Raw genomic sequence first — 22,064 nt, forward strand, 5'->3', positions numbered from 1 at the left:
TGACGGACACTGTTATGGGGGGGATCTGTGGATGACGGACACTGTTATGGGGGGGATCTGTGGATGACGGACACTGTTATGGGGGGGATCTGTGGATGACGGACACTGTTATGGGGGGGATCTGTGGATGACGGACACTGTTATGGGGGGGATCTGTGGATGACGGACACTGTTATGGGGGGGATCTGTGGATGACGGACACTGTTATGGGGGGGATCTGTGGATGACGGACACTGTTATGGGGGGGATCTGTGGATGACGGACACTGTTATGGGGGGATCTGTGGATGACGGACACTTATGGGGGGGAACTGTGGATGACGGACACTTATGGGGGGAACTGTGGATGACGGACACTGTTATGGGGGGGATCTGTGGCTTTCACTGTTACAGGGGGATCTGTGGCTGGCACTGTTACAGGGGGGGATCTGTGGATGGCACTGTTATACATGTGTCATCCACAGACCCTCCCAGCCCATAACTGTGCCATCCACAGATCCCCCGCCGCTCCAGTATACTAATATAATATGTCTTATTCAATTAATAGTTTTTAAATATGCCTCTTTATTCCTAAAAGTACCTTAAATCCTAAGCGCTTCAGTATAATGCCGGCAGGCCGGGCAGCCGGCGCGGCGCGTCACTCACTGACGTCACTTGCCTGCGCCGCCTGCTTCATTCATAAAGTAGGCGGCGCAGGCACGTGACATCAGGGAGTTACGCTGCCTCCCGCCCGGCCTGCATTGTACGGATGCGCTTAGGATTTAAGGTACTATTAGGCATAAAGGGGTATATTTAATAACCATTCATTGAATATGACATATTTTATTAGTACACCGGAGCGGCGGGGCGGGCCTTTAGTACAGTGACTGCACCGCCCCGCCGCTATTGCCGGCCCCAGCTCCTCCTCCCAGTCCCTCCCCGAGTCCTCGCTCGCTTTACATCGCTGCTAGCGATGTAAAACTGACTGCATTCGCCGTATAAGACGCAGGGGCATTTCTCCCCCATTTTGGGGGAAGAAAAAGTGCGTCTTATACGGCGAAAAATACGGTACATCTTTTCTCACATTGTTTTCCAGTGCTGCACTCTGGTCCTGCCAAAGGTATCTGTGCAGCCAATCATCAGTACACAGGACCAGTAACTGCCTGCAGTGGTGACGTGTATGCACAGAACATTACCGCTGCAGCCAGGGAATCAACTGTAGTCTGGAGGACCGATGCGGCAGGGGAGAAAAGGGGTATCGCCTATTTTGTCATTTCAGACCATTTACAGGGGCTAACCTTGTTTTTCTTGAACTCCGACAACACCTTTACCACCCATAGTATTGGAATACAGTGTCCTGCAAGGTCATACAGGTTATGTTGCAGTATCAAACTACTTTTGGCCAACAGGACGGTTGCTGTAATGCCACGGTGTTAAAAAACAGAATCCAGCAAGAGGCAGTCTACATATTTATATGTAGTCAAAAAAACTAGTTCCAAGTAGATTATTTTTTTACCGTACAAAATAGCACATCAATAGGTCTGTGAAGGTTCTCATTTATCCAGGTCATGGTATATCTAAAGAATAAAATCAAGGCAACTGGACTTACTGTAGATTTCTTGACAAAGTTTCACTCGTTCTTTCAACAAGCTTTCTCAATTCTGAGTGACTGTACAAGAATTATCTGGGGGAAAAAATATGTAACTGAATCTACATCTAGTAATTATACCCAGAATGGGGTCAAAAAGGTGTTGATTCTATTACCCTAATTGGAGTCAGTAGGTGATAATGACCTCCCAGAAAAAGGTGTCAAGACAGCATTGTATGTGGCAGACAATAGATTTCTAACCCCCCCCCCCCCCCGCCTCTATTCAAGCTTGGCTTCTCCATTTTTACGTAGATGGCCTCCTTCACGCCTCGTTTGTACCAATCAGCCTCCTTATCCAAAACACGCACTTGACTGTCTTCAAAGGTGTGACCTGTTTCTTTTAGATGTAAGTACACGGCTGAATCTTGACCAGAGGTTTTGGCTCTTCTATGCTGAGCCATACGCTTATGTAGTAGTTGTTGTTTTGTTTCGCCGATATACAGTTCTGAGCATTCCTCAATGCACTGGACTGCGTACTATTGTCTGCCACATACAATACTGTCTTGACACCTTTTTCTGGGAGGTCATTATCACCTACTGACTCCAATTAGGATAATGGAATCAACACCTTTGACCCCATGCTGGGTATAATGACCTCTGACCCCATGCTGGGTATAATTACCAGATGTTGATTCAGTTACATATTTATTCCCAGAGAATTCTTGTACAGTCACTCAGAATTGAGAAAGCTCGTTGGAAGAACGAGTGAAATGTTTTCAAGAAATCTACAGTAAGTCCAGTTGCCTTGATTTATTCTTTACAGATAGCACATAAATAGATGAACTTGGTCTTCATTATCTCCTATGACATTTAACACCAAAGATAAAATGCTATAGACCTTAAAAATCATTTACGGTATTTCTGAACCATTTTTAAGTCTATATAAAATTTGAGTATCATACAGTCCTTTCATTTACATTTCAAAGACATATTAAATTAAGGCAGAGGTGAGTATCCTAAATCAGACTAAGATGTCAGAAAACATTTATTATTATTACTCCTTAGGCCTGTAAGAACAGCAGAGAAAACTAGGAAATCAGGTGGGCCAAGATGATTTACTAGTTCAAAAGTGATCCTCCTCATACATTCCTGAGATTAAGAGTGTCCAATGCACAGAACCTCAAAGAAGGCAGGACATTCTCTTCACAGTCTCCATTAGCTCCAAAATACAAAATCACTCATTTTCCTCAGAACTTGTTAATGGAGTCAGTTGCTCTTTGGTGATCAGCAGACCCTTCTCAAATAGCATACTGGCTACGGCAAGCTGAAATACAAATCAAATAATGCAATTAATAAAAGCAGTGTTACTATATTCTCTTATTTTATATGCTGTTTTAGTATGTGCCCCCCACCCAAAAAAAGCTGGTGATTCAAATATCTAGCCTTCATGGCTTCCACTGAAATAGTAACTCCGGTTTCCATAGGTAGGAGATTGGGGTCTACAAGGTTATGGCCAAAGCCACTTAAAGGGGTATTACTGTTATGACAAGTTATCCCTGGAATACCCCTTTTAATCGGTTCAGCGAAAAAGTAATTGTCGCCTCATGCACACGATCGTGTCCATATTGTGGTCCACAAATCAGAGATTTGCAAAACACGGATACCTTCTGTGTATAATCTGCATTTTTCTCACTCCCATCACTAAATTACAAAATACAGTCATGTGTATGAAGCCACAGTGGCATATAGCAACATCAATTAGTAATAAGCGGACATGTCTACCTTGTCATCCAGGTCTCCACAGGGAATGCCTTCTACAGTCACATAATGAGGATAACAGTGGAGAAGATATTCTATTACTTCCACATGCTGCAATGGAAAAAGTTATGTTATTGACAACACAAAGTCAGGATTTAAAAAAATTCAGACTACAATCAAAGGCAACGCAGTGACGGCTATTACACGCTCGCACTCGTGACCATGACTCCAGCATATGTAAGAAGCCTGAGAAGCAGATTCTCTTACCTCAGCATTCACTTCAATAGACTTTGGCGCCTCCTGGTGGTACACTCTGGAATTATCTGTCGAGTAGTACAATACACAGGCTTCTCCCTCACTACACAACCTGCAGAGAAGCAAAGATTGGGGTAAATTTCATAAATGCAGTGTGTATATCACAGACACGCATGACTTTCTAATCTCCTGCACCAATAACTAGATTCCATCAATACTACTCAGTTATCTGCAAATTATTTGAAAAGGCTTGTTCCATGTTGGCCCTTCCAACCACAAAGCTAAACTAATGTGTGTCCCTAGAACACATCTGAACAGGTACCTACATAAGGAAGCGGCAACATAAGGCAAAACAGTCCATAACCACTTTAAGCTCCCTGCGATGCTAGGGAGGCTCGTCCCCCGTTGCGGCTATTGACTGCTCCCCCCGTCGACGGATGTTTTAATCTGAGTGATGGGGAGATGCAGCAGTGAACGTGCAGGAATCCGTGGTGCCGGGGAGCAGGTAAGTATATTGTATACAAGGGGCTCGGGCATTGGAGGGCAGCATAAGGTAGTGACAAGGCACTATGATTTCACTAAAAGGTTGTGCCACTAATAAAACGTATTCTCTATCCTATAGGCTACATTCACACGACCGTATGTGTTTTGCAGTCCGCAAATTGCGGATCAGCAAAACACGGATACCGGTCGTGTGAATGTAGCTGGCCCTATGATAGAAATGCCTATTCTTGTCTGCGATTGCGGACAAGAATAGGACATGCTCTATCTTTTTTGCAGGGCTGCGGAACGGATCTACAGATGCGGACAGCACATTGTGTGCTGTCCGCATCTTTTGCGGCCCCATTGAAATGAATAGGTCCGCAAAATACGGTCGTGTGAATGCACCCTTAAACAGTAGTGGAGCTCTTCCACACGGTGGTGCGCTATACACGCAACTTAAAAGATACATGGGATTTAAAGAACAAAAAGGGGCCCATTTCCAGGACTGGGTGAGAATCCAGGGCAGGTAAAAGATTAAATCGTTCTTCTGGAAGGAACCATTTAGACAAATACATTGTTCCTGTTTTGTGCACATTTTTTCAGACCATTTATATGCCAAGATGCCAATATGAAAATCAGAGACATCTCCTAAATTAGGCCATCTAATAGCAATATTTCCTGCCTTATACATAAATAATTCAATCACTATAGTGAAATCAATGCATACAAAGTAAAACACTGCACAGAAAATCCTGAGCCATTCGTGGCCAGCATTTTTACTATATTTTAATTATAGAAACTGGCACAGTCTCCAGCTTGACATTTTCAAATGATCTAACTTTGCAATATATACTGTATATCTTATTAGTTAGAAGTGGCCACAAGTTTGTTGCTATCCTTTCCCTGCCTGGCGGCTCTGTGCAGGAGTCCTATGTTAAAGACTACCTGTCACTGTGAAAATGCAGTACAATCTGCAGGCAGCGTGTTATAGAGCAGGAGGAGCTGAGCAGATTGATATAAAGCTGTGGGAAAAGACCCAGTATCATTTGTATTTCATTCACTTAAATCTTTCGGAGCTCAGTAGCCATGAGGGCAGTCTTATCAGTGAGTGACAGCTTCCCGTGTCCGAGTACGTACACAGAGAAAGCAGTCAATCACTGAGAGGACCACCCACATGTCTACAGAGCACAAGATTAGCAGGGTTTTAAATATATGAATTTTAAGTTTTCCCATAACATCATATATCAATCTGTTTAGTTCCTCCAGCTCTATATCATGCTGCCTGCAAGACTGTACTGCATTTTCATGGTGGCAGGTTCTCTTTAAAAGGGATTATCCGGGAATATTGATGCCCTATCCTCAGAATAGGTCCTCTTTATAAGAATGGCAGAGGTCTGACACCCTAGACCAGGCGGCATCCTCAAACTGCGGCCCTCCAGCTGTTGTAAAACTACAACTCCCACAATGCCCTGCTGTAGGCTGACACCTGTAGGCTGTCTAGGCATGCTGGGAGTTGTAGTTTTGCAACAGCTGGAGGGCCGCAGTTTGAGGATGCCTGCCCTAGACGCTGCCGATCAGATGTTTAAAGAGGATACAGCTCTTAGGCCTTTAGTCACTGTACATCAGTCACGCGGCCTAGGTGCAGCTCAGCCCCATTCAAGTCACACGGCGGTGTGCTTGGTAAGCAGTGAGGATGCCGCAGTGTTCACCGGAGCTCCGGTAAGCACAGCGGCCTCTTTAAACAGCTGATCAGTGGCGGTGCCGGGAGTCAGACCCCAAGTGATCTACTATTCTGAGGATAGGTCATCAATATCGAGTTTCCAGATAACCCCTTTAAGAGCCAAAGGTGGGACAGGATTGTATCGTGGGAGAGAAAAAAGGCTTTCTATATCCAAACCTGTCATTCTTACGATGAACGGGCCAATTACAGGGAACAAATGTGGTGATGAGCATTTATCAGCCCATGTTAAAGAGACATTCGTTGTACTGATGTAATTGTATTATCCAGCTGGAGTAACGGCCCTCTTTGCAGGAACACTCACCAGAAATATTGGTAGGCACTAACAGATGTTCTCAGTCCAATCATTGCTATTGCTTGCCCCACTCACACTGGAACAATTTTTCATGAATTGGGCAAAAACTGTATGCAAAGTGCAGCTAGAGCAATAAAACAGGACAATAAAGGCAGGAAATCTTGCAGTCTGCACACAGATGTGACATGGGCTGAAAAAGCGCTGACTGCTTTGGTTTTAATTATTTGCTTGAAGGAAAATGAAGATCACCTGGAATGGTTGCTACAAGGTTAATTATTGGTTTCAAGGGGATGTTCTGTGTCACCAACATCATATCTGTGGGGGTCTGACTCCACTCCAGGTACACTCATGTGAGCGATACGTCCTCTTCACTGTTTACCTGTACACTGTCTAGATTGTGATGGCGGTGCAGTGAAATTACAGAATATGCAATCGGCTGCGATTACAATACACTGAAGAGGATGCAGCGCTTGCACTGTTGCAGTGGCCTCCTTAAACAGTTGATCTGCAGGGGTGCTGGGAGTTGGACCCCAGCAGATCTGATATTGATGACCTATTCTGAAGACAAGACCTCAATATCATGACACTGCACAACCCCTGGGCTACATGCACACAAACGTTGTTTGTTTCCGTGTCCGTTCCGGATGTCATGTGGTTTTTTTTCAGGTCCGCTACAAATACACACGTGAAATAATAATAATGATCCTTCACCCTCTCCAGTAATTTTGAGAAAAACTGTAAAGACTGACCTTGCTATCCCACCTCTCAGAAATCGTACTGGTGTGTCCTTCTCAAGTTGTATGATGCCGTCTTTCACTTCTCCATTTTCCCATCTGACTGGAGCTCCATGTACACTTTGGTCTCTCTCAGCTGCAAGGGAGACATACATAATGGGGGTGAAGATTTCTGGGTATGCCCGTCAGAATCAGCAGTGCAGTGCGAACTATCACTTAGTGCACATATCTGTTGGAATATGGTGCAGGTTGTACCTGGTGATATTCATTTATCTAAACAGAGATGCAGTAGTAAACGTTCACTGACCAGCCTCAGACTCTTCTCATAGGATAATTGGTCGGAGAAATACATCAGGAGTATTCTCAAAAATAAAAAAAACTTTTTTTGTGGTGGCCCACTGTATAGTTAAAGGGGTTGTGCAGCAACTTATATTGATGACCTTTCCTCGGAATAGGCCATCATTATCTGATCGGCGTGGGTCCGACACCTCCGCCAATCAGCTGTTTGACAAGGAGGCAGCGCTCCATGTGAGTGGCGCTTGTCGGTCATTACATTGTGGAGCGGCGGCATAATGTAATTACAAGCACTCGCTCCATTCAAGTGACGAAGTGCAGTGTAATGAACAGGAGCTCGCATGGAGCGCGGCTTCCCCTTCAAACAGTTGATCGGCAGCGGTGAGAGGTGTCGGACCCCGGCCAATCAGATATTGATGACCTATCATGACGATAAGTCATCAATATAAAATCACTGCACAACAGTTTTAACTGTACGGAGACCAAAACATTGTCCTTTGTTGGCCAAATGGACCCATCTACAATCACAAGGGAAGACAACAAAAGTGGATAAATTAGTAGTAACGTGACTAGAGAATCGGCTTTTATTTTTCCCTCCAGTGTGGAATAGAAAATAAGGGTGCCTTCACACGCTGCGGATTTTGTTGCAGAAAAGTTACAGATTACACGCAGTTTCATTCTTTACACGGGAGAGGGTGAAACCCACAGTATAAATTGACATGCTGTAGATTTAAAATCTGCACCGCAGGTCAGTTTCTACTTTGCTTTGGTACCGTACAACGCTGCAGATTTGCCGTATGAAAACCAGTCACTTGTGAACCCAGCCTTAGGTTTTTTTTTTTTTCCTGGCTGTGACGTTCTGCACTTCGTTTGGACAGTGCTACAGCTAGGGAGAAGGAGACGCCCATTGAGAAACCCTGGCGTCTCCTCCTCATTGTTCAGATGCTCAGTATTCGCATACTAAGCGGGAGAAATCCGGCGGGAAAACAGCAGCGCATATTTAAAAAATAAGAAAATCAAGCAGGATGGCAGCATCAGCAAGTACAGGTATATATCTCCCTTAATAAAAACTAAATCGCATGAAAGGTCCTCTTTAAATTAATTCTTAATTGCCAAGAGAAATTCCTCAAAATAGGGCAGATTTACTAATCCTATAGTCCTGTGATGGCTAACCTCCGGCACTCCAGCTGTGGTAAAACTACAACTCCCAAGATACACACTTTTTTTTTTTTTTTTTTATATACATTTTCACTTTATTTTTATAATCTCAGCAAGTTACAATTTATATAGAAAAAACCCAAGATACACACTTGCTTGGCTGTTCTTAGAACTCTATAGAAATGAATGGAGCATGCTGGGAGTCGTAGTTTCCCCACAGCTGGAGTGCTGGAGGTTAGCCGTCACTGCTATAGATGGTGTAATCTTAGACCGGCTGTGTAGACCTGCACCGGATTTATCACAGCGGCTCTGGCTGGATGATAAATCTGGTGTGGGACTAAACACATTTGTCTAACTTTATACCCCCAACTGGGTGGCTTAGTTAGAGACAGAATTTTATGCCAGGGTTGTGGCCTAATTTTTGTGCAAAATGTGGCACATTAGGCTACCCCTATTTTCCCATGAGGCCACATCCCTTTTCAATTAAAGTATAACTGTCAGCAAACAATAATAAACATGTCCAAGCTTTAGCTTTAAAGTATAACTGTCATATTTTTTTGGGAGTATTGGATTGTGGTGATTAATATCACCTTGGTGGTCCTATTTCAACTTTTCACTGTGTTTTCAATTACCCCTTAATTCCACAGTTTTGTTCCCTGTACTGCCTATTTTTACCTGTGCTTAAAATAGATAGACGGAGCACGCAGCACGCAGGGTCACATTATTGACAGCCAGGGACTGTAAGTAAATGTTTAAAGCCAGGTCCTCCACAGCAGCTGATAACAGTGCCTGGGCTGTGTGCACTTCTCCCTGTCCCTGCACTTGGCAGACGCTCCCTCACTCAGCAGACTGGGACAATGCAGAGTTGAAGCAGAGCAGGGAAGGGAGATCTGCCGTCTGCTCAGTGTATAAGGCCTCTTTCACACTACAGTATGTTGAATTCAGTGTTTTGCGTTCCGTTTTTCACAGATCCGTTGTTCCGTTTTTTGCTTCCGTTGTGGTCCTGTTTCCGTTCCGTTGTTCCGTTCCGTTTTTCCGTATGGCATATACAGTATACAGTAATTACATAGAAAAAATTGGGCTGGGCATAACATTTTCAATTGATGGTTCCGCAAAAAACGGAACGGATACGGAAGACATACGGATGCATTTCCGTATGTGTTCCGGTTTTTTTGCGGACCCATTGACTTGAATGGAGCCACGGACCGTGATTTGCGGCCAAATATAGGACATGTTCTATCTTTTCAACGGAACGGAAAAACGGAAACGGAATGCATACGGAACACATTCCGTTTTTTTGCGGAACCATTGAAATGAATGGTTCCGTATACGGACCGTATACGGAACGCAAAACGGAAAAAAAAAAACTGTAGTGTGAAAGAGGCCTAAATGTAAGCAACATGTGGTAAGAGGACCCCTTTGTGCTGCAGGAGATTAACCCTTTAGGGGAGGGCTCTGGTTACTGACACTTTTGGGGGGCTATTGTTACTGGCTAGTGAGGGCAGGCGGGATTAGCCTCAGGGTGAGGGCAGTGGCGGCCATCTTAAGTCAGTCTAATAGTAACGGATTCTGGAATATCATGTTATTAGTAATTACATATATGAAAATTGAAATTAGGGTCTAAGTGTGACAGTTATCCTTTAAGTCATGCCTCCTTGTCAGACTAGGTGCAGTAACATTAGTAAATGTGAGCTCCTCCAATAAACTTTTTTAAAAAACATTAGCAATACATCACAGCACCATAGAATTAAAACTCTAGAGAACACAATACATTTTACGAAAAAAAAACATGACCAGATCATACCAGGTGTCAGTACAGGAGGTAAGCAATCATGCAGGAATGCCTTCGCCTTCTGATCCACCGCAGCATCGACCGGCGCATATGCTGCCAACTTCCTCATCAGCACCTGAGTTTTTTCTATGAAATTCTTTCTCCGCGGGTCCGACTATACGAAAAAATAAAAAACAAAAACACTATACATTTTAAAAGCCATTAAAATAACTGATAATGGAACCAAAGATAACAGATTAAAAATAAATGGGACCGCCACAGCACCAGCCGTGCGTCCATTGTAAATTATTAGCAGTTTTCTCAAGGCCACGTTCACATTTCCAACCATTTTTTTGTATGTCCTCAGTGCAGACTTCTGGTCCTGCAGCCGCACATTTCTTCCATTTGTCCCCTACTGTGTGAAAATGTACATCTGACATGTTACCCAGAAGACAAATAGAAGGGAATCTGACGCAGGATCAGACTACACTGAAATCCGCAAAGTCTAGAGTTTTGGGAGTCAGGAGTTTTTAAAACACAGCATGCTCTGCAAACTACTTATACTTCATTTTTGCATTGGGATTTCTATTTCTATTAGGCCCCTTTCACACAAGCGAGTTTTCCGTACGGGTGCAAAGCTTGAATTGAACGCACTGTACCTGCACTGAATCCTGACCCATTTGTTTCGCAGCATGTTCTATATTCTGCTTTTTTTCAGGCAGCCCTGGCCCCATGGAATGGAGCTTCCGTGAAAAACGCATTGCATCCGGATACAAAGCGTTTTTCACTGATGGTTGCTAGTAATTCTTCATTTTATTTTATTTTTTTCACGTGAGTGAAAAATGCATGCACTAAAACAAAAAGAACTGACAAAACTGACTGAACTTGCGTGCAAGACCTTTATTTTTTCCCTAAACAGACCGTAAAGCTCGTGTGAAAGAGGCCTAAGACTCTGTTTTCCACAAATTACTTCCGCATATACAGAAAACACTATGGGGGAGATTTATCAAAACTTGTGTAATAGAAAACGGATTTGGTTTCCCATAGCAACCATGCAAATTCCAACTTTCATTTTTCAAATGAAAAATGAAAGTGGAATCTGATCGGTTGCTATGGGCAACTAAGCCACTTAGTTACTTACAACATCCTTCTAGCCCAATTAAAGGGGTTTTCTGGGAGTACAATATCAATGACCTATCCTCAGGAAAAGGATCTAATGCAGCTTTGTACCCCACGGCTCTTCAATCCTACCTGGTCCTGGCTGGACACACTAGAAATGCCAGGAAAGACCTGTTCAGCCATTCACTGGGCAGAGCGCTGACCCGTCTCACCCTATGCCTGACTGAGTGCGATTTTCCTAGCGCTTCTGCCATGTCGAGGCAGGACCAAGACGTGAAGAGCCGCAGGGAACAGAGAAGCTTTGGAACGGTAGGCGGGATCAGTGAAGATGAGCAATGCTTTTTTATTTTATTTTTTATTAACCCCTCCTGACCCGTGTTCTTAATACGACTAATGATAGAGATTGGTACATTTTCAAGGTGAAAACAGAAACAAAATGCACTTACTGACTCCACGTCTTGTACTCCCATATAATCAAGGAAATCTAGAGGAAGTCCTTTGAATGCCCCTTTAAAATAGGTCTCCTGGGAATAATACTTTTTTTGGAAATGCCCCCAGCCTGCCTCCATAAACAAAGCTTCATACTTAGGTCTCATGCACACGACTGTTGTGTGTTTTGCGGTCCGCAAATTGCGGATCCACGAAACACAGATGGCGTCCGTGTGCGTTCCGCAATTTGTGGAACGGCACGAACAGCCTTTGATATAACTGCCTATTCTTAGAACAGGTTATATTTTTTTTGTGGACCACAGAACGGAGCAATGGATGCGGACAGCACACGGTGTGCTGTCCGCATCTTTTGCGGCCCTATTGAAGTGAATGGGTCCGCATCCAAGCAGCAAAAACTGCGGCTCGGATGCGGACCAAAACAACGGTCGTGTGTATGAGGCCTTACCTGCACATCACCGCTGAAGCCAGTCATTGGCGGCAGTGGTTCACGTGAACACGACCATGCGGCAGCAGATGTAAACACCACGGGGACTGGAACATTGACATGTGGGAGGCAGCGTGGAGTACCGGAGCAGGAGGCAGCATGCAAGTACGAATCTTCGGTTTACAGAGGCAGGCTGCAATAATGTCATGATTTCTGGACCCTTTAAGATGATAAAACGAAGGCTTGAGGAAACATTGTGTCAGATGGATCCTCTGATGTGTTCACCTTAATAAATGCCTTTACAAGCTTAAAGGTACTTGAAAAACAATTGAGTCGCCTAATGCCTCACAGTACAACAAATGGTATTATGTGTGCTGGCTACCTGCCGCTTTCAATTTCCACTTAATGGCAGGCACTTACAGGCTCAGCTTGACATTGCTCTATGTTTTTATTTCTATTCTTAAAAAAAAAAAAAATATATATATATATATATATATATATATATATATATATATATATATATATATATATATATATATATATATATATATATATATATAGCAGACGGAGTACAGGATACTTTATAATGACACTTTACTCTTAAAGAAAATACGACTAATGATAGAGACCGATACATTTTCAAGGTGAAAACAGAAAAAAAACGCACTTACTGACTCCACATTTTGGACTCCCATATAATCAAGGTAATCTAGAGGAAGTCCTTTCCGAAACTCAACATCCTCTTCAGCAGCAATCTGGAGGGCAGCTGGAAGGAGCTGGAAAAAGGTCATTACAAAGGAGACAGTCAGGAAAGGTTATATGAAGAATGGCAACAGAAAATAAAGTTAAAGGGGTTATCTGACTATTTGTAACTGATGACCACAGGGGAAGCAGGTGGCATGGCAGGAGGCCCGGTTGTACCAAGACTGGCATGGGAGGGCACATATGCACCAGGGTATTCTGCTTTGTTCTTTTTTCGCTACTCACCTTTTTTTCCCCCACAGGTGAAATCCGCAAGCAAATCTGCACCAAAAGCCACAAGACTTGGTGTGACTCTGAAGTAGCAGATTTCCCTGTAGACTCCTGCAAAAACTTTCTGTAGCAATACAGCCAAGTGTGCATGTAGCTTCACAGCTGGCCTCAGGAAAAACAACATCCACAGGGTGAAACGCTCTTGGAATCTAAGCGGCATTTGTGGAAAAGGCGCACTGGATTTCTACATGGATTTATCAATATAAGGGCTCATGCACACGACCGTACACCCTCCGAGACATACGGTCCGTGAGTGGGCCATATGTCGCGGAGCGGCATACATTGTGCGCATGGGAGTACACAGCATCATAGGTGCTGTGCGCATTGGGCCGCCCGCCGGACTATTGTCCTGCACTCATATGATATCAGGACAACAGCCCCAAGGGCGGCCCAAAACGCACAGCATCATAGTAACCCATGATGCTGTGTACTCCTGTGCGCACGATGTATGACGCTCCGGGACATATGGCCCGCTCACGGACCGTATGTCTCAGAGGGCATACGGTCGTGTGCATGAGCCCTAATGAAGAGGACGTTGTTGAGCTTTTGTACCACTGGTACCGTTCTCACCTTGTCCAGCAGGTCCAGCCAACTGTTCCTCTGAAATGAAGAGACAGTTATGTGCAAGGAGTGAGCATCAGGAAGGCAGTCACCTTGGTGAATAAAACCTCTAGGAAAGTACAAAAGGTCTCCAGCTTCCAAAATGGTTTCTAGAATGGGCTCCCCAAGGTCACCATCGGTGAAATTCACTGTTGGTAAAAAGCAAAGCTCAGACTGGAAAACTGGAACAAAAAGCTAATATAAAATACTTTGGGGCACATTTATTAAGAACGGCATCTAAAACGCCAAGCCCTAAGCTGGCAGTGGTTCCGCTGAAGTTAAGAGGCCACAGCCTCTCCATGACTTTGGCGCATCCAGCGCCAATTCTAATTGTAAGCGAGTATTTCAGTATAATAAATGACCCTCCTTGTTCCTACTTTGGGGGAGGGGGGGGTCATAGATAGTTAAAGCGGTTGTGCAGTTTGTTTAAATTGATGATCTATCCTCTGATCTGATCGGCGGGGGTCCGACACCCGGGACCCCCGCCGATAAGCTGTTTGAGAAGATAGCGGCACTCCAGGAGCGCCGCGGCCTTCTGGCTGTTTACCGCAGGCCCAGTGACGTCATGACTTGTATCGATGGCCTGGGCGGGGCTAAGCTCCATTCAAGCGAACAGAGCTTAGAAGCGCTCAGGCCAGTTGATAAAAGTCGTGATGTCACTGGGCCTGCGGTAAACAGTGAGAAGGCCGCGGCGCTCCTGGAGTGGTTGTACTCTGGTGCTTCTGGAGTTGCCAGTTTTCTACTTTCAGATAAGTCTTGTCTTTTCTTATTGTTTTGTGTTTGTTATATTCCCTGTTATTTGTATCTGGGCATGAGACAGATTTCCATTCGTCCATCTTGGGTCCTGATTAAAATTCGCAATTCGAACATTCGTGATCAACACTAGTCCTAACCTCATTCCAGGGCCTTATAGGGATATAAGGGCCTAGGTATCCAGCATATCAATATTCCTACCTTCAAGGTCTATTCCTATCGATAGGTAGTTAGGGCCTGGATTAGGGTTGTTTAGGAGGTGACCTGTTCCTTCTCTAGTTTCCAGGCCCAGTTACTGTTCCCCTTCCCTCCTGTGTTTAGTGTGGAGTTTTTGCCCCACACTGATCGTGACAGCTGCACATGCTCAGTTTTATCCTTCAACTGTCTCCTGAGCTGTGATAGGGAGACCATGGACACACCCCCTTGGCTGCAGCAGAAAAGACACTCCCCTTGAGCTGTCATCTTTATATAAATCTAGCAGAGCAATGAATGGGGAGATCTCTGGACCCATGTGAGGTACAGAACTGGTTCTAGCTTGTCCTATACTATGTAATCTGTGATTTTCATTTTTTACATTAATCATGGGATAACCCCTTTAAAGCCCAAAGTAAAATTATTCTATTCAAAATATTGCATTAGGAGCCGCTCATCAGCCTGATCTTCCACCTCTAATCTTGAAAAATACTCCTTATAACATTGCTACCAATGGTAAAATAGAAGACATTAAAAGGGTCCATTCACACGTCCGCAAAATGGGTCCGCAATTTTGCGGAACGGGTGCAGGGGGGCCGGAACGTGCTGTCCGCATTTGCGGATCCGCAATTCTGCATCCGTTTCCGCAAAAAAAATAAAAAATATATAGAACATGTTCTATTCTTTTCCGCAATTGCAGAGAAGATTAGGCATTTTCTATTATAGTGCTGGCGATGTGCGGTCCGCGAATTGCAGAATGCACATTGCCAGTGTTTTGCGGATCCCCAAAACACTTACGGACGTATGAATGGACCCTAACTGGTACACTGTAAAGAAAATGTTATCTATGCAGTAGAGCAGGCTGGTCCTTACCACTTGAGAACTGAGGAAGCATTTCAGATGAGTTCCTGTAACAAAGATACAAGTCAGTTACACCAACTGCATTAAATTAAACCCTTTCAGGACGCAGCGTAATTTAGCAAATCTGGCATGTGGCACTTTATGTGGTAACTTTAAAAACGCTTATCCAGGCCATTCTGAGATTGTTTTCTTGTCACATATTGTACTTCATGACAGTGGTAAAAGAGTCAAAATATTTCATTTTTATTTATAAAAAAAATTAAAAAAAATGTACCCAATTTTTTTTAAAATTAGCAAATTTCTACTTTTAAAATAGATAGTAATACCTTCAAAAATAGTTATTACTTTACATTCCCCATATGTCTACTTCATGTTTGGATCATTTTGAAAATGACATTTTATTTTTTGGGGACATTAGAAGGCTTAGAAGTTTAGAAGCAAATCTTAAAATGAGATGATGGTTTGATTGGTACTATTTTGAGGTGCATATGAGTTTTTAATCGCTTGGTATTCCACTTTTTGTAAGGTGACCCCAAAAAAAGAGGCTTTTTTACACTTTTTTTTTTACGGTATTCACCTGAGAGGTTAGGTCATGTGATATATTTATAGAGCAGGTTGTTACGGATGTGGCAATACCTAATATGTATACTTTTTTATTTAGGTTTTACACAATAAGATGATGAAACCAAAAAACACATGTTTTAGTTTCTGCATAGTCTGAGAGCCATAGCTTTTTTCATTTTTCGGGCAATTGTCTTAGGTAGGTTATCATTTTTGCGGGATGAGATGACTATTTGATTGGCACTATTTTGGGGTGCATATGACTTTTTGATCGCTTGCTATTACACTTTTTGTGATGTAAGGTTGCTATGGACGCGGCGATGCCTAATACAGTGTGTCTGCTTTTTTTTTTTTTTCATTAAACACAATACAAGCATTTTTGAAACAAAAAAAAAACAAATCAATCAGGTTTTATTTTATTTTTTGGGGGCAATTGTCTTAAGTAGGGGCTAATTTTTTGCAGGATCAGGTGACGGTTAGATTGGTGCTACTCTGGGGGGGCATACACCTTTTTGATCACTTGATGTTGCACTTTTAGTGATGTAAGGTGACCAAAAAATGTTTTTTAGCACAGTTTTTATTAAATTTTTTGGACGGTGTTTATCTGAAGGGTTAGGTCATGTGTTACGGACGAGGAGATACCCAATATGTCTACTTTTCTTATTTACCCTATTTTGTACAATTTTTTACTTTATTTTGGGAAAAGAAAACGAGATTTTTGTATAACTTACCAGTAAAATCTCTTTCTCGCTCTTTCCTTGGGGGACACAGAAGACCTTGGGTATAGCTCATCTCCATAGGAGGCGTGACACTAAGTGAGAACTGTTAAGCCCCTCCTCCACAGCTATACCCTCAGCCTGGAGAGAGAGACTGCCAGTTGCGTGTCCAAGTAGTGAGAAAAGGCAAAGTCCAAAAGTGGAACCAACAAGCCAACTACCCAACGGGTAAAACAAACTCGGAAACAAAGAATGGGTGGGTGCTGTGTCCCCCAAGGAAAGAGCGAGAAAGAGATTTTACTGGTAAGTTATACAAAAATCTCGTTTTCTCGCCCAATTTCCTTGGGGGACACAGAAGACCTTGGGACGTTCAATAGCAGTCCAAGAGGGGAGGGACCACAGCACCAGGGCAAAGCACCCGAAGGCATCAAGAAACCGCCGCCTGCAGACCAGGCGGCCCAAGGCAGCAGACGCCGAAGCCCCAGTGCGCACCCTGTAGAACCCAGTAAGGTGTGCAAGGAAGACCAGCGACCGCCTTGCACAAAAGCATGGCCGAAGCCTTATGCCTCCGGCCCAGGAGGCACCGACCGCTCTGGTGAAATGAACGGTGACACCAAAAGCAGAACCCTGCCCTTGGTGCGGTAACCACAGCAATAGACACAGAGAGCGAAGGAAAGCCACCCTGGAGGCCGTCAACCCTTTGCGCGGACATCCTGGAAACACAAGAGACCGAACGCCGACAAGAGCCGGAGATCTCCAAGTAACAACTGCAAACCCAAACAATCTCCAAGCGGTGAAGCGCCCGTTCCCGGAGACGGGAAGGGGATGACCAAAGCCTCGTAGATAAGAAGGCAGATACCACCCTCAGTAGGAAGGGACGGGATGGAGAAACAGCCCCGTCCTGGAAAAGGACAGAGGGCACAGAACACGAAGGGCCACCCATCAGGCACCCGTCAGACATGATGGCAACAGAAAACACAACTGTACAGGACAGCAGGAGTAGGGAGAACTTCTACAACGGCACCAAGGGAAAGAGTGGAGCGCCAAGAGCTCAGTGTGTAGTTCCCAGGGCGGTACCAGGGAACGGTACAGAGGAACCAAAGAGCCACTCTGTGGAAGAAGGTCATGACAGGCCCAGGAGGGCCAGAAAACGCTGCAAGGGGAAGGACAGCGCCGACACTTGACACTTCAGTAACAGAGTCCCAGTCCCAGGGTCAGGCCGGACTAGAGAAAGACAGAACCAAGGGAGAGAAAAGCAGAGTGGGGGAATGCCCCACTTACCACAAAACCTAGTCAAGAACCCTAAGTCCGACAACCGAACCCGGACGAAGCACAGTCGGGAGCGAACACTAGCGCGCTCGCAGGAATCGCCTGGCAAGCGGGAAAAAAACCCAATGTGATCAGGCGCAGACCAGTAACACGGCCCAAGGGTCGGAAGAAAACTCCCGTCGGCCCCCGAACAACATAGTCCCGTATCCAACCGGAGTGGGTGAGCAGAAGGACAGACGGAAGAAACCGGAAGGGTCCGCCCAGCAGCCGACAGATGCCAGGACAAGACAGGCCAAAGTCCAAGTCGACGTAGCCACCACAGGAAGGAGTTCTACAGTCCTGGTGAGGGAAAGTCAAGGACAACCGTGACCGAAGGGTAGTCCTCCCAAGTTACCGAAAAGGTAAGTCCAGCAGGACCATATGCCCAGAATGGAAAGGCAATCTGCACCCAGCGGGAGGACAGAACGCAATAGGCCTGGCAAACAGGCACACAGCTAGTACTGCCAGCGAAAACGAGGGAGACGGTACGAGACCACAAGTAACACCGGAACCATCCAAATGAACAACCATGCTCACCCCCGAAGGGGAGGGGGCAATGACGAAACAGCCTCTGAGGCCTGGCCGGTGCAGAAGCCACCTCGGAGTGACAAACTCAGAGAGGAAGCCAAAACAACCGAGCCGGCGAGGAAAAGCAGTCGAGACAGAGGTCGGCATAACACCCTCCAAACCGAAAGGAGGAATGGCAAACAGGGAAGCCACAGGACAGTTCAAAAGCCGAATACCTGCTACTCTGTGAGACGACCTGCACATCGCCTCGCAGAAGGCGAAAACCCTGAAGAACCCAAAAGTGGAGGTCCCTCAGACCTGGATAGACGAGCACCCAAGAGAAGTTGGGTGACCTACCCGAGAGGAGCGGTCTGTTCCTGGTAGCAGATCAGACTGAAGTGCAGAAGGCGCCAAAGACAACGCTCTCGACCCGACGGCTTGCGCGGGGAAGCAATGTCACGAGAGGACGAACGGGTACGCATCAAGGTACCCCGAACACCCCCCAGGTGGAAGGGCCAATGAACATGGCTGGTGCAGTCACAACGGGACCACACCAGAGAATGAGTGCCACCCAGCTCGGTGCAGTAGCGAGCCAGCAGAGCCCGTCTACATATATACAAGGTATACAGCGGTGAATACATTGGGCATTCATTTGTTGTGTGTTGGACAACACCTTAGGCTCATACAGGTGGACAGAATGACCTCTTCAGAAAAGAGTGCAAAGCTAGCGACAAGCAGCCTCACCCCAAGAGAAAAAAGTATGTCGCAGGAGGAAGGGAGGCATACGTACTAGCAAACCGCAGGCAGCGAGAAGGCCAACCCACCCACGGGAGGAGAAGGCAAACACGGCCCAAACAACGCACAGAGCGCACAGCCAAGCATCCCACAGTATCCATGGAAGTGCAAGTGCAACCCGAAAGGGAGTTATGCACAAGGCTAGTACAGGGGGCATGCTATGGAACGCAAGCAGTCCGCCCAGAAAAGGGGAGAGAAAGGCACCTGGCAAACTCTGCAGACGGCAAGAGTGCAAAGGCCCGCACCAAAGGACCTAGTGAAGGGGGAAGGGCATGCACAGGATTATCCTGGCATTAAATTATTGTGCAATAATCCACCCAACACCGAATTTTGTGAGAGTGCAACGAGTAGTTCGCCAATGAAAGGGGAACGTCCAGTACAGCATATAGAAGGACAGCCGTGAATCTCATGAGCGCGCAAATTACCGCCCACGGAATAAGAAGTGGTCATGCACAAGGCCAGCACCGTTTCCAAAGGGAGTGCAAGCAGCGCACCCATGTTTAGAGGGCCATGCTCCTGGCCAGCAACGTATTCGGTGAGGGTGCAATGAACCGCACACGGCAGCATCGCATCCCAGGAGAGCGCGAGCACCCCGCCACGGACGGGGCCATGCACATGGCCAGCAACGTACTGGCGCAAGAACAAACACCGTCAGTGAAGGTGCATGTATGTCGCCTGAGGAGAGGAGGCATGCCCATGCCGGCAGCAAAGCCAGCGAGAGTGCGGTACACCGCCCAAGGAAGGGGGGGGCCATGCCTATGGCTGGCAGCGGATCCGGTGAGAGTGCAAGCACCCCGCCATGGAAGGGGGTCAAGCACGTGGCCAGCAACCTACCGCGAGAGAACAACCCCAGCCAGGAAGAGTATGTATGCCGCCCGAGAGAAGGAGGCATGCTCAAGGCCGGCAGCGAAACCAATGAGAGTGCAGCCTACCGCTTATGGAAGGGAGTCATGCACAAGGCCGGCAGCGAATCCATTGAGAGTGCAGCGTTCCGCTTATGGAAGGGGGACGTGCACATGGGCGGCAGTGAACCCAATGAGTGCAGTGTTCCGCATATGGAAGGGGGACGTGCACATGTTTTATACCCATGGCCGACAGCGAACCCAGTGAGAGTGCAGCGTACCGCCATAGAAGAGGGTTACACACATGGCCGGCAGGAATCCAGTGAGAGTGCCGTGCTCCTCAAGGAGGGGGGGTCGTGCACATGGCCAGCACCGTATCCGGTGAGAGTGCAATTCTTCTGCCCCAGAAGGGGGTCATGCACCTGTCCAGCATTAAATCCAGTGAGAGTGATGCACATGGCCAACCTGTAACTGGAGAGGCGACGTTCTGCCTATAGACGGGGCGCCTGCCTTTGGTCAGCGCCGTATCCCGGGAGATGGCAAGGGTCCGCCTAGAAGGGGAACATGTAGCTGGCCAGAACCGCAGCCGAGGAGCGCAACATGCCGCCTACGGAAGGGGGGCATAGCGTGCGGCCAGCACTACTGCATCAGGCTGCAGCGTCCTGCGCAACCATTCCGTTATTTATTAACTTTATTATTATTTTTTTTTTATTTTTTTTTTTAAAACACAGCCACTCTGAGGCAAAAAAAGGGGCCACCATACAGGGGCACAATCTCACACAGGCCCACCAGGAAGCCCAGAACATAGAGGGTGTCCTCTAGATGGGAGCCGGCCCCTGGTGGCCGGTACCCAACAGGTTAACAAACATCCGGCCTAGGGGGCGGCGCTGCGATCCCCTGGGGGCGGGGGACCTCCAGGCGGGAAGAATTCGCGCCGCGAGAAGTTCCCGCCCCCTCCAACCGAGGCTGGAAGTTTGTGGCCTAGTAGGCCGTGAAGCCGGGGCCTAGATTTTCGCGGCGCCCGGCCGACCGGGAGTACCGGCGGTCGGCCGGGACCGGGAGGGAGCCGGCTGACGCATGCACTAACGGCCGCGGGTGCCCACCCCGCGGGCCGGCAGAGACAAAGGGCCGGTTGCGGCCTTGCAGGCCGAAGCCTGGGTCAAAAGTTTGCGGCACCCGGCCGGGAGCCGGCTGACGCATGTACTAACGGCCGCGGGTGCCCACCCCGCGGGCCGGCAGAGACAAAGGGCCGGATTGCGGCCGAGCAGGCCGAAGCCTGGGTCAAAAGTTTGCGGCTCCCGGCCGACCGGAAGCCTCAACAGTCAGCCGGGGCCTGCTGGAGCATCGCGCTCAGTACATGCAGGCCGTGAGGGCCTTGCGTCCGGCAGCTTCTGGAGCCGGCAGCTTCTGGAGCGGGCCCCTGGCCCTAGACACCGGTAAGGAGGGCGGGGGACGGGGACCCTGAAGTCCAGCACTGCACCCCCTGCCCTAACGGACCAGGCGCCCGTGGAGGAGGGACAGGGCAGTCAGCGCGGGCCCCCTGTACTGAATCTGCAACCGGTAAGGGGGAGGGCCGGCATAACCCCTGTGTCAGAGGCAGCTAGGAGCGGGTCTCCGGTCCTAAGGCAGAATTCCTCCACAGCAATCCATTGCTCACCCCTGTGCAATGCCCTATGAAGGGGCAGTGTATAGTCGCCCCGCGGTCACCAGTATGGTGCTGGTGTGGGGCTTGGGCAACAGCTGGATATGAGAGACAGCCCTGGAGCCAGAAACATGGCTGTTCCCAACGACACCTCAGGGGCCAGCCTAGGTCCAGCAGGGACCAGTATGGGGGTCCAGCACGCAGGAGACC

General features: G+C 46.9%; 1 protein-coding gene across 1 annotated transcript in view; it reads right to left on the minus strand.

Moving 5' to 3' along the window:
* Positions 1-2,338: 2,338 nt before the first annotated feature.
* RIOX1 (ribosomal oxygenase 1) overlaps positions 2,339-22,064 on the minus strand; it is a 35,539-nt gene continuing 15,813 nt past the window's right edge. The window contains exons 8-15 of the mRNA XM_044289862.1: positions 15,496-15,530; positions 13,648-13,826; positions 12,717-12,821; positions 10,086-10,227; positions 6,845-6,965; positions 3,592-3,691; positions 3,349-3,435; positions 2,339-2,890 (exon numbers count right to left, since the gene is read on the minus strand). Coding sequence (XP_044145797.1) covers positions 2,801-2,890; positions 3,349-3,435; positions 3,592-3,691; positions 6,845-6,965; positions 10,086-10,227; positions 12,717-12,821; positions 13,648-13,826; positions 15,496-15,530 — 859 coding nt within the window. The 3' untranslated portion in view covers positions 2,339-2,800. The remainder of the gene's footprint in view (positions 2,891-3,348; positions 3,436-3,591; positions 3,692-6,844; positions 6,966-10,085; positions 10,228-12,716; positions 12,822-13,647; positions 13,827-15,495; positions 15,531-22,064) is intronic.

The sequence above is a fragment of the Bufo gargarizans genome, chromosome 4, assembly GCF_014858855.1.
Source record: "Bufo gargarizans isolate SCDJY-AF-19 chromosome 4, ASM1485885v1, whole genome shotgun sequence".
NCBI classification, from domain to species: Eukaryota; Metazoa; Chordata; class Amphibia; order Anura; family Bufonidae; genus Bufo; species Bufo gargarizans.